The 12,943-nt window shown below is 53.3% G+C and overlaps 1 protein-coding gene across 5 annotated transcripts in view; it reads right to left on the reverse strand.

Annotated features, from left to right (window-relative positions):
- The window catches only part of LOC138764868 (voltage-dependent L-type calcium channel subunit alpha-1S-like), a 170,133-nt gene that overhangs the window by 82,199 nt on the left and 74,991 nt on the right, over positions 1-12,943 (reverse strand). For all 5 annotated transcript variants that reach the window (XM_069941271.1, XM_069941270.1, XM_069941268.1 and 2 more), the window contains exon 24: positions 1,807-1,947. In XM_069941271.1, the coding sequence (XP_069797372.1) occupies positions 1,807-1,947 (141 nt within the window). The remainder of the gene's footprint in view (positions 1-1,806; positions 1,948-12,943) is intronic.

The following is a 12,943-nucleotide window of genomic DNA, read 5'->3' on the forward strand; positions in this document are numbered from 1 at the left end:
TGGCGGTGCAGGGATGGGTGGCGGTGCAGGGATGGGTGGCGGTGCAGGGATGGGTGGCGGTGCAGGGATGGGTGGCGGTGCAGGGATGGGTGGCGGTGCAGGGATGGGTGGCGGTGCAGGGATGGGTGGCGGTGCAGGGATGGGTGGCGGTGCAGGGATGGGTGGCGGTGCAGGGATGGGTGGCGGTGCAGGGATGGGTGGCGGTGCAGGGATGGGTGGCGGTGCAGGGATGGGTGGCGGTGCAGGGATGGGTGGCGGTGCAGGGATGGGTGGCGGTGCAGGGATGGGTGGCGGTGCAGGGATGGGTGGCGGTGCAGGGATGGGTGGCGGTGCAGGGATGGGTGGCGGTGCAGGGAAGGGTGGCGGTGCAGGGAAGGGTGGCGGTGCAGGGAAGGGTGGCGGTGCAGGGATGGGTGGCGGTGCAGGGATGGGTGGCGGTGCAGGGATGGGTGGCGGTGCAGGGATGGGTGGCGGTGCAGGGATGGGTGGCGGTGCAGGGATGGGTGGCGGTGCAGGGATGGGTGGCGGTGCAGGGATGGGTGGCGGTGCAGGGATGGGTGGCGGTGCAGGGATGGGTGGCGGTGCAGGGAAGGGTGGCGGTGCAGGGAAGGGTGGCGGTGCAGGGAAGGGTGGCGGTGCAGGGAAGGGTGGCGGTGCAGGGAAGGGTGGCGGTGCAGGGAAGGGTGGCGGTGCAGGGAAGGGTGGCGGTGCAGGGAAGGGTGGCGGTGCAGGGATGGGTGGCGGTGCAGGGATGGGTGGTGGTGTTTCCAGAGGAAGTGGTAGAGCTAGGACAACAACAATGTGGATAGGAAAGATTTAAAAGGCCAAACGTCAGGTTGAGGGCACACGTAAATTAGGAGAACACCATGTCTCAGCAGTGTCCAACCAGACAGTGTCAACTTCTCCGATTTCAGGAAATACCCCTCCCCCGTTTTCTCTCTTTCCTTCATCACTCTCTTTTTTTTCTTCCCTTTCCCCGTCACCTACACCTTCCTTCCTCCAGCTCCCAATCCCCTTCCCTTCCTTGCGCCTATCAGAGTGCGTCATTCTCAACCCTCTCCCCTACCATCCCTCAGCAGCTCTCTCTCTTTTTTAAAATGTTATTTACAATGCAGTTGAAGCCGATTCCGGCCACTGAAACCCAGGCCACCCAATTAACCTACAACCCTCATAGTATTTTGGGAGGGTAGGAGGAAACTGAAGCATCCAGGGAAAACCCACGCAGGTCACATGGCCCACAAGCTCCTTCCAGACATTGCTGGATTCAGGGTAATAGCATTGCACCATCCACTAAACTAAATGTGCCACTCTTCCTCCTCCCACCTGTATCCACCTATCACCTCCACCCCCTTCCTCTCCCTCTCCGCCACTTTTTGTTTGGACGTTTGCCCGATTTTCAGCACCCCTGATGAAGGGTTAAGGCTTGAAACAGTGACTTTTGTTTTCCATGGATACCGCTGAGTTCCTCCAGCACTGGATGTGTCTTGTTCGAGTTTCCCATAGGAAAATGTAATGAGCTCAGGCTGACAACTTAATTAGCACGGTTGAAGGGCTTCGATCATCTCAGTACTTAAATGTGAAGCTGTCTTCACTGGATTTCATTAATTAGTATGGATGGGGCGTCACTCCCTTTACTCCCTGCCTTCCGTCTCTTGACACTTGCTGGGACCTTCCTCTTGGTGCCTTCCTCTCAGTGCCCACAGAGCCTCACACTCTGGGCAGTCACCACCGGTACTCACTGGGTACTCTACCGCTGAATACATTCTGGGACCTATAATCTCAGGCAGGACAGGTGCTGGTACTCACTGGGGCCATCCCTCGAAGGTGGAGACCGTGAAGAGGGCCAGCATCGCCGAGAGGACATTGTCAAAGTTGAAGTCATTGTTGACCCACATTCGCTCCTGGATTGAAAGCTGGCCCGATTCACCATGGACGATAAACTGTCCCCTGAAAAGGGGTGTGGGGGAAGAAGAGTGGGGGGAGAAAAACAGAGGGAGGAGTGGTAAGAGGGAGGGTTTACAGGGGTGAGCAGAAGCAAAGAAAAAGAGGGCAAGGAGATGAGGAGAAGGAGGAGCAGAGGGAATGATTGTTCAGATAGGTGGTGAGACAGAATATGTGAAGGAGAACAATGGTGAGAGGGAGCAGAAGACGAGAGAAAAGTGCAAAAGAGAGAGTGGGGTGAATAGAATTAGAGAGGAGAAGGTGTTGGAGTAATGAAAGCAGTGGGAGGAAAGGGGAAGAGCAAGGATGGAGAGAAAATGTGGAAATAAGATGAAGAGTGAAGGAGCGTGTGAGGGAGAGGATAGATGGAGTATGAAGGAGATTGCAAGGAGAGAGTGAGGAAGGGCAGGGGAGAGAGGAGGATGAAAGAAGGGATAAAGTGGGTAGTGTGAGCAAGCAGGTAGAGAAAGTGGAGAGAAATGTGGAAAAGGCAGAGTGTCCAATGGGAGGGAACAGAGGGAAAGACAGGGAGATGCCAAGGAATGGGAATATGTAAGGAAAAGTAGAGTGAGGTTGAGTGATGGGAAGACAGATCAGGAGAGGAGGGAATGGAGAGGGAGAAAGAGCAAGTGAAACAAAGGGAGAAAGCTCAAGAGAGGGAGAGATGGTGAGGGTGAGCGAGAGAGACAGATAGAGAAGGTAAGACAGGTGGAGAGGGGGATAAGAGTGAATCAAGGTGAGAGTGAGAATGAAAATGTGTTATTCGCAGAAGAGGAGAAAGAAAGAGTGGGAAAGGGAAATAGGAAGAGAGTAAGGAGGGTCAGGAAGAAAGCAAGACCATGAAGGAGGAAATGACAGTAAAGGCAGGGATTAAGGAGGTGTGGGAGACAGAAGAGATTGGGAGGGGGAAAGACAGAGTGGGATAGGGAGTGTTATTTGAGAAAGAGGGTGAAAAGCAGAAAGATGTCAAAGATGGGAAAGGATGAAAAGTTAGAGAAGGTGGGATATGGAGAGGGGAAAGGAAAGAAGGGGGAAAGTGAGGAAGGGAAAAGGATGAGGGGGCATGAGGTGAGAAATGTGAATATTGAGGGAAAAAATAACAAAGCAGGAGAAAGGCAGGCCAAGAGCAAAAACGGGAAGAGGCAGAGAAAACATTGGAAAAGGTTGCGAGAGGTTTGGAGTGAGGGAACGAAGATACAGATCAGGGTGTGAGAAGAAACAGAGATGGGGCAGAGGATATATAGTGGTGAAGGTAGTGAGAGGGTGGAAAGAAGGATGAAAGATAATGGAAGTGGAGAAGTAGAAATAGATTGAGAAGAGTTTTATGTTCCATTGGAAGGATGAAAGAGGAAAGCAATGGAAACATCTTTAAAGGAACATAAACCAGAATGCATGTCCACAGAGGAGGCAGAGATCTCAGAAAACGAGTGTGAGCTCACAGTTTCTTTACTGTCATTATCAGGCTTCTGAATGATCCAAAATTTATGTTGTATTTGCTCTGTACCAACTGTAACTGCATTTTGGTACTGTCTCTTTCTATACTGTGTATGAGTTGTGAACTGGTCTGCTCACAAAACCACCGCTATATAAATAACACTATATTTTTACATGTGACAAGAAACCAGAACTTGATTCTGGGATTTAGAAGTGGATTTGCAGAGTACCAAGAAAAGGTTCATTAATTATTTCTTGGAGACCAGTTAGGCTTCTGCTCATGTGTTTTCAGTCTAAGCATCACACTTTTCAGTGAGAATATAACCTCGATACAAAGGAGGTTTATTCAAATGACATCAGATTCGCAGGTCTTGTGGAGAGTGGAGAAATTGGTGCTCTTGGTCTTTGTGGCGGTAAGCTTCAGAGGAGTTTCAATAGAGATGTTCAAGGACTCGACTCTGACTGGGAAATACAGAGGGATGTTTCAGTGACACCGGGATGGGTAAACAGCAGGGACATCAACAGAAGTGTGAAAGAACAGAGGTAAGATGAAATGACCTGAATATTTAAACAGTTAGGAAAGCTCAAGCAATTTCTGGAGCAACTTTCTGAAGGACATTGACAAATTTCTGAAATTTATAATGTTGAGAATCAAGAGAAGAGATCTGAAATATTCCCGTGTGATGGATTAACAGAGCTTCAGCACACTGGACACTCACTATTCTTGCAGGCCCCACTCACTCCCACACACTGGACACTCACTGCTCCCGCACGACCCATTCACCACAAGCACATTGAACACTCACTCTTATCGCAGGACCCATTCACTCCCAGCACACTGGACACTCACTGCTTTCGCTGGGTCCATTCACTCCCAGCACACTGGAGCTTCACTGTTCCTGCTGGGCCCATTCACCGTCAGCACACTGGACACTCACTGCTTTCGCTGCGTCCATTCACTCCCTGCACACTGGAGCTTCACTGTTCCTGCTGGGCCCATTCACCATCGCAACACTGGACACTCACTATTCTGTCAGGATCCATTCACCACCACCACACTTGGCACTTAATGTTCTCACACGACCAATTCACCATCAGCACACTGGACACTCACTGTTCTATCAGGGCCCATTCACTCCGAGCACACTGGGCACTCACTGTTTTCACAGGGCCCATTCACTCCCAGCATGCTGGGCTCCCATTGTTCTCACAGGGCCCATTCACACCCAGCACACTGGGCACTCATTGTTCTCACAGGGCTCATTCACTCCCAGCACACTGGGCACTCACAGTTCTCTCAGGGTCCATTCACTCCCACCACACCGGGCATTCATTGTTCTCACAGGGCGCATACACTACCAGCACACTGGGCATTCACAGTTCTCTCAGGGCCCATTCATTCCCAGCACTCCGGACACTTCCTGTTCTCACAGATCCCATTCACTCCGAGCACATTGCGCACCAACTGTTTTCACAGGGCCCATTCACTCCCAGCACACTGGGCACTCATTGTTCTCACAGGGCTGATTCACTACCAGCACACTGGGCAGTCACAGTTCTCTCAGGGCCCATTCACTCCCAGCACACCGGGAACTCACTGTTCTCTCAGGGCTCATTTACTCCCACCACCCCGGGCACTCAATTTTCTCACAGAGCCCATTGACTCCCAGCACATTGGGCACTCAGTGTTTTAACAGAGCCCCTCACTCGCAGCAAACCGTGCGCTCACTGTTTTCACAGGGCCCATTCACTCCCAGCACACCGGGCATTCACTGTTTTCACAGGGCCCATTCACTCCCAGCACACGGGGCATTCACTGTTTTCACAGGGCCCATTCACTCCCAGCACACCGGGCATTCACTGTTTTCACAGGGCCCATTCACTCCCAGCACACCGGGCATTCATTGTTCTCACAGGGCCCATTCATTACCAGCCCATTGGGCACTCACAGTTCTCTCAGGGCCCATTCACTCCCAGCACACGGGGCACTCACTATTTTCACAGGGCCCATTCACTCCCAGCACACTGGGCACTCACTGTTTTCACAGGGCCCATTCACTCCGATCACACTGGCACTCACTGTTTTCACAGGACCCATTCACTCCCAGCACACTGGGCACTCACTGTTCTCACAGTGTCCATTCATTCCCAGAACACTGGGTACTCACTGTTCTCTCAGAGCTCATTCACTCCCAGCACACTGGGCTCTCATTGTTTTCATCGGGCCCATTCACTCCCAGCACACCGGGCACTCACTGTTTTCACAGATTCCATTCATTCCCAGAACACTGGGCACTCACTGCTCTCTCAGAGCTTATTCACTACCAGCACACTGGGCACTCACAGTTCTCACAGAGCCCATTCACTCCGAGCACTCTGGGCACTCACTGATTTCACAACTCCCACTCACTCCCAGCACACCGGGTACTCACTGTTTTAACAGATCCCATTCAATCGCAGCTCACTGGGCACTCACAGCTCTCGCCGGGTCCATTCACTCCCAGCACACCGGGCGCTCACTGTTTACACAGAGCCCATTCACTCCCAGCACACCGGGCACTCACTGTTTTCACAGGGCCATTCACTCCCAGCACACTGGGCACTAACTGTTCTCACAGAGCTCATTCACTCCCAACACACCGAGCATTCACTGTTCTCAGAGGGCCCATTCACTACCAGCACACTGGGCACACACTGTTTTCACAGAGTCCATTCACTCGCAGCACATTGGGTACTCACTGTTCTCTCAGGGTCCATTCACTCCCAGCACACCGGGCACTCACTGTTTTCACAAGGCCCATTCACTTCGAGCACACTGGGCACTCACTGTTTTCACAGGGTCCATTCTCTCCCAGCACACTGAGGACTCACTGTTTTTTGACAGTACCCATTCACTCCCAGCACACTGGGCACTCACTCTTCTCACAGAGGCCATTCATTTCCAGAACACTGGGGATTCACTGTTCTCTCAGAGCTCATTCACTCCCAGCACACCGGGCAATCACTGCTATCACAGGGCTTATTCACTCCCAGCACACCGGGCACTCACTGTTTTCACAGGGCAAATTCACCCAGCACATTGGTCACTCACTGTTCTCAAAGGGCACATTCATTCCCAGCACACTGAGCAATCAGTGTTTTCACAGGGCCCATTCTCTCCGAGCACACCGGGCACTCACTGTTTTCACAGGGCCCATTCTCTCCGAGCACACCGGGCACTCACTGTTTTCACAGTGCCCATTCACTCCAAAGTCACCGGGCACTGATTGTCCTCACAGGGGCCATTCAAAATCAGCACACTGGGTACTCACTGTTCTCACAGAGCCCATTCACTCCCAACACACTGGGCACTCACTGTTCTCACAGTGTCCATTCATTCCCAGAACACTGGGCACTCACTGTTCTCTCAGATCTCATTCACTCCTAGCACACTGGGCTCTCATTGTTTTCATCGGGCCCATTCACTCCCAACACACCGGGCACTCACTGTTTTCACAGATTCCATTCATTCCCAGAAAACTGGGCACTCACTGCTCTCTCAGAGCTTATTCACTACTAACACACTGGGCACTCACAGTTCTCACGGAGCCCATACACTCCGAGCACACTGTGCACTCACTGATTTCACAGCGCCCCTTCACTCCCAGCACACCGGGCGCTCACTGTTTACACAGAGCCCATTCACTCTCAGCACACCGGGCATTCATTGTTCTCACAGGGCCAATTCATTACCAGCCCATTGGGCACTCACAGTTCTCTCAGGGCCCATTCACTCCCAGCACACGGGGCACTCACTATTTTCACAGGGCCCATTCACTCCAATCACACTGGCACTCACTGTTTTCACAGGACCCATTCACTCCTAGCACACTGGGCACTCACTATTTTCACAGGGCCCATTCACTCCCAACACACCGGGCGCTCACTGTTTTCACAGGGCCATTCACTCTCAGCACACCGGGCACTCACTGTTTACAAAGTGCCCATTCACTCCCAGCACACCGGGCATTCAATTTTGCCTAAGGGCCCATTCCCAACACACCGGGCACACATTGTTTTCACAGGGCCATTCACTCCCAGCACACTGGGCACTAACTGTTCTCACAGAGCTCATTCACTCCCAACACACCGAGCATTCACTGTTCTCAGATGGCCCATTCACTCCCAGCACACCGGGCACTCACTGCTATCACAGGGCCCATTCTCTCCCAGCACACTATGCACTCGCTGTTCTCTTAGGACCCATTCACTCCCAGCACACTGGGCACACACTGTTCTCTCAGGGCCCACTCACTCCCAGCACACCGGGCACTCACTGTTTTCACAGGGCCCATTCACTTCGAGCTCACAGGGCACTCACTGTTTTCACAGGGTCCATTCTCTCCCAGCACACTGAGGACTCACTGTTTTCACAGAACCCATTCACTCCCAGCAAACTGGGCACTCACTGTTCTCACAGTGTCCATTCATTCCCAGAACACTGGGCACTCACTGTTCTCTCAGAGCTCATTCACTCCAAGCACACTGGGCACTCACTGTTCTCTCAGGGGCCATTCACTCCCAGCACACTGGGTACTCATTGTTCTCACAGGGCCCATTCACTCCCAGCACGCTGGGCACTCACTGTTTTGACAGGGCAAATTCAAGCCCAGCACACCGGGCACTCACTGTTTTCACAGGGCCATTCACTCCAAGCATACTGGGCACTCACTGTTTACACAGAGCCCATTCACTCCCAGCACACTGGGCATTCAATTTTGCCTAAGGGCCCATTCCCAGCACACCGGGCACTCACTGTTTTCACAGGGCCATTCACTCCCAGCACACTGGGCACTAACTGTTCTCACAGAGCTCATTCACTCCGAACACACCGGGCAATCACTGTTCTCACAGGGCCCATTCACTACCTGCACACTGGGCACTCACAGTTCTCTCTGGGCCCATTCACTCTCAGCACACGGGGCACTCACTGTTTTCAAAGGGCCCATTCACTCCGAGCACACTGGGCACTAACCGATTTCACAGGGTCCATTCTCTCCCAGCACACTGAGGACTCACTGTTTTCACAGAACCCATTCACTCCCAGCAAACTGGGCACTCACTGTTCTCACAGTGTCCATTCATTCCCAGAACACAGGGCACTCACTGTTCTCTCAGAGCTCATTCACTCAAAGCACACTGGGCACTCACTGTTCTCTCAGGGCCCATTCACTCCCAGCACACCGGGCACTCACTGCTATCACAGGGCCCATTCTCTCCCAGCACACTATGCACTCGCTGTTCTCTTAGGACCCATTCACTCCCAGCACACTGGGCACACACTGTTCTCTCAGGGCCCACTCACTCCCAGCACACCGGGCACTCACTGTTTTCACAGGGCCCATTCACTTCGAGCTCACAGGGCACTCACTGTTTTCACAGGGTCCATTCTCTCCCAGCACACTGAGGACTCACTGTTTTCACAGAACCCATTCACTCCCAGCAAACTGGGCACTCACTGTTCTCACAGTGTCCATTCATTCCCAGAACACTGGGCACTCACTGTTCTCTCAGAGCTCATTCACTCCAAGCACACTGGGCACTCACTGTTCTCTCAGGGGCCATTCACTCCCAGCACACTGGGTACTCATTGTTCTCACAGGGCCCATTCAATCCCAGCACGCTGGGCACTCACTGTTTTGACAAGGCAAATTCAAGCCCAGCACACCGGGCACTCACTGTTTTCACAGGGCCATTCACTCCAAGCATACTGGGCACTCACTGTTTACACAGAGCCCATTCACTCCCAGCACACTGGGCATTCAATTTTGCCTAAGGGCCCATTCCCAGCACACCGGGCACTCACTGTTTTCACAGGGCCATTCACTCCCAGCACACTGGGCACTAACTGTTCTCACAGAGCTCATTCACTCCGAACACACCGGGCAATCACTGTTCTCACAGGGCCCATTCACTACCTGCACACTGGGCACTCACAGTTCTCTCTGGGCCCATTCACTCTCAGCACACGGGGCACTCACTGTTTTCAAAGGGCCCATTCACTCCGAGCACACTGGGCACTAACCGATTTCACAGGGTCCATTCTCTCCCAGCACACTGAGGACTCACTGTTTTCACAGAACCCATTCACTCCCAGCAAACTGGGCACTCACTGTTCTCACAGTGTCCATTCATTCCCAGAACACTGGGCACTCACTGTTCTCTCAGAGCTCATTCACTCCAAGCACACTGGGCACTCACTGTTCTCTCAGGGCCCATTCACTCCCAGCACACCGGGCACTCACTGCTATCACAGGGCCCATTCTCTCCCAGCACACTATGCACTCGCTGTTCTCTTAGGACCCATTCACTCCCAGCACACTGGGCACACACTGTTCTCTCAGGGCCCATTCACTCCCAGCACACCGGGCACTCACTGTTTTCACAGGGCCCATTCACTTCGAGCTCACAGGGCACTCACTGTTTTCACAGGGTCCATTCTCTCCCAGCACACTGAGGACTCACTGTTTTCACAGAACCCATTCACTCCCAGCAAACTGGGCACTCACTGTTCTCACAGTGTCCATTCATTCCCAGAACACTGGGCACTCACTGTTCTCTCAGAGCTCATTCACTCCAAGCACACTGGGCACTCACTGTTCTCTCAGGGGCCATTCACTCCCAGCACACTGGGTACTCATTGTTCTCACAGGGCCCATTCACTCCCAGCACGCTGGGCACTCACTGTTTTGACAGGGCAAATTCAAGCCGAGCACACCGGGCACTCACTGTTTTCACAGGGCCATTCACTCCAAGCATACTGGGCACTCACTGTTTACACAGAGCCCATTCACTCCCAGCACACTGGGCATTCAATTTTGCCTAAGGGCCCATTCCCAGCACACCGGGCACTCACTGTTTTCACAGGGCCATTCACTCCCAGCACACTGGGCACTAACTGTTCTCACAGAGCTCATTCACTCCGAACACACCGGGCAATCACTGTTCTCACAGGGCCCATTCACTACCTGCACACTGGGCACTCACAGTTCTCTCTGGGCCCATTCACTCTCAGCACACGGGGCACTCACTGTTTTCAAAGGGCCCATTCACTCCGAGCACACTGGGCACTAACCGATTTCACAGGGTCCATTCACTCCCAGCACACCGGGCACTCACTGTTCTCACAGAGCCCATTCACTCCCAGCACACTGGGCACTCCTGATTTCACAGCGCCCACTCACTCCCAGCACACCGGGCACTCACTGTTCTCTCAGGGCTCATTTACTCCCACCACACCGAGCACTAAATGTTCTCACAGAGCCCATTGACTCCCAGCACACTGGGCACTCAGTGTTTTAACAGGGCCCATTCACTCCCAGCACATACTGGGCACTCACAGATTTCACAGTGCCCATTCACTCCCAGCACACCGGGCACTCATTGTTTTCACAGTGCCATTCAGTCTGAGCAAACTCGGCTCTCACTGTTTTCACAGGCCTATTCACTCCCAGCACACTAGGCACTCATTGTTCTCACGGGGCCCATTTATTCCCAGCACACTGGGCTCCCGTTTTTCTCAAAGGGCCCATTTATTCCCAGCACACTGGGCTCCCGTTTTTCTCAAAGGGCCCATTCACACCCAGCACATCGGGCACTCACTGTTCTCACAGGGCCCATTTATTACCAGCACACTGGGCACCCACTGTTCTCACTGGGCCTATTCACTCCCACAACACTGGGCACTCACTGTTTTCACAGAGCCCATTCACTCCCAGCACACCGGGCACTCACTGCTATCACAGGGCCCATTCTCTCCCAGCACACTATGCACTCGCTGTTCTCTTAGGACCCATTCACTCCCAGCACACTGGGCACACACTGTTCTCTCAGGGCCCATTCACTCCCCGCACACTGGGCACTAACTGTTCTCACAGAGCTCATTCACTCCGAACACACCGGGCAATCACTGTTCTCACAGGGCCCATTCACTACCTGCACACTGGGCACTCACAGTTCTCTCTGGGCCCATTCACTCTCAGCACACGGGGCACTCACTGTTTTCAAAGGGCCCATTCACTCCGAGCACACTGGGCACTAACCGATTTCACAGGGTCCATTCACTCCCAGCACACCGGGCACTCACTGTTCTCACAGAGCCCATTCACTCCCAGCACACTGGGCACTCCCGATTTCACAGCGCCCACTCACTCCCAGCACACCAGGCACTCACTGTTCTCTCAGGGCTCATTTACTCCCACCACACCGAGCACTAAATGTTCTCACAGAGCCCATTGACTCCCAGCACACTGGGCACTCAGTGTTTTAACAGGGCCCATTCACTCCCAGCACATACTGGGCACTCACAGATTTCACAGTGCCCATTCACTCCCAGCACACCGGGCACTCATTGTTTTCACAGTGCCATTCAGTCTGAGCAAACTCGGCTCTCACTGTTTTCACAGGCCTATTCACTCCCAGCACACTGGGCACTCATTGTTCTCACGGGGCCCATTTATTCCCAGCACACTGGGCTCCCGTTTTTCTCAAAGGGCCCATTTATTCCCAGCACACTGGGCTCCCGTTTTTCTCAAAGGGCCCATTCACACCCAGCACATCGGGCACTCACTGTTCTCACAGGGCCCATTTATTACCAGCACACTGGGCACCCACTGTTCTCACTGGGCCTATTCACTACCACAACACTGGGCACTCACTGCTTTCACAGAGCCCATTCACTCCCGGCACACTGGGCATTCAATGTTGCCTAAGGGCCCATTCCCAGCACACCGGGCACTCACTGATTTCACAGGGCCATTCACTCCCAGCACACTGGGCACTCACTGTTCTCACAGGGCCTATTCACTCCCAGCACACTGGGCACTCACTGTTTTCACAGGGCCTATTCACTCCCAGCACACACACTGGGTACTCATTGTTCTCTCAGGGCCCATTCATTTCCAGCACACTGGGCAATTAATGTTTTCACAGGGCCCATTCACTCCCAGCACACTGGGCACCTATTGTTCTCACAGGGCCCATTCACTCCCAGTACATCGGGCACTCACTGTTCTCACAGGGCCTATTCACTCCCATCACACTGGGCACTCACTGTTTTCACAGAGCCCATTCACTCCCAGCACACTGGGCATTCAATGTTGCCTAAGGGCCAATTCCCAGCACACCGGGCACTCACTGTTTTAACAGGGCCATTCACTCCCAGCATACTGGGCACTCACTGTTCTCTCAGGGCCTATTGACTCCCAGCACACTGGGCACTCACTGTTTTCCTAGAGCCCATTCACTCCCAGCACACTGGGCATTCATTGTTCTCACAGGGCCCATGCATTCCCAGCACACTGGGCATTCACAGTTCTCTCAGGGCCCATTCATTCCAGGCACACCGGTCACTCACTCTTCTCACAGGGCCCATTCACTCCAGCACACTGGGCACTCACTGTTCTCACATAGCCCATTACCTCCCAGCACAATGGGCATTCACTGTTTACACTGGGTATATTCAATCCCAGCACACTGTGCACTCACTGTTCTCACAGAGCCCATTGACTCCCAGCACACTGGGCACTCA

This window comes from Narcine bancroftii, chromosome 5 (assembly GCF_036971445.1).
Source record: "Narcine bancroftii isolate sNarBan1 chromosome 5, sNarBan1.hap1, whole genome shotgun sequence".
NCBI classification, from domain to species: domain Eukaryota; kingdom Metazoa; phylum Chordata; class Chondrichthyes; order Torpediniformes; family Narcinidae; genus Narcine; species Narcine bancroftii.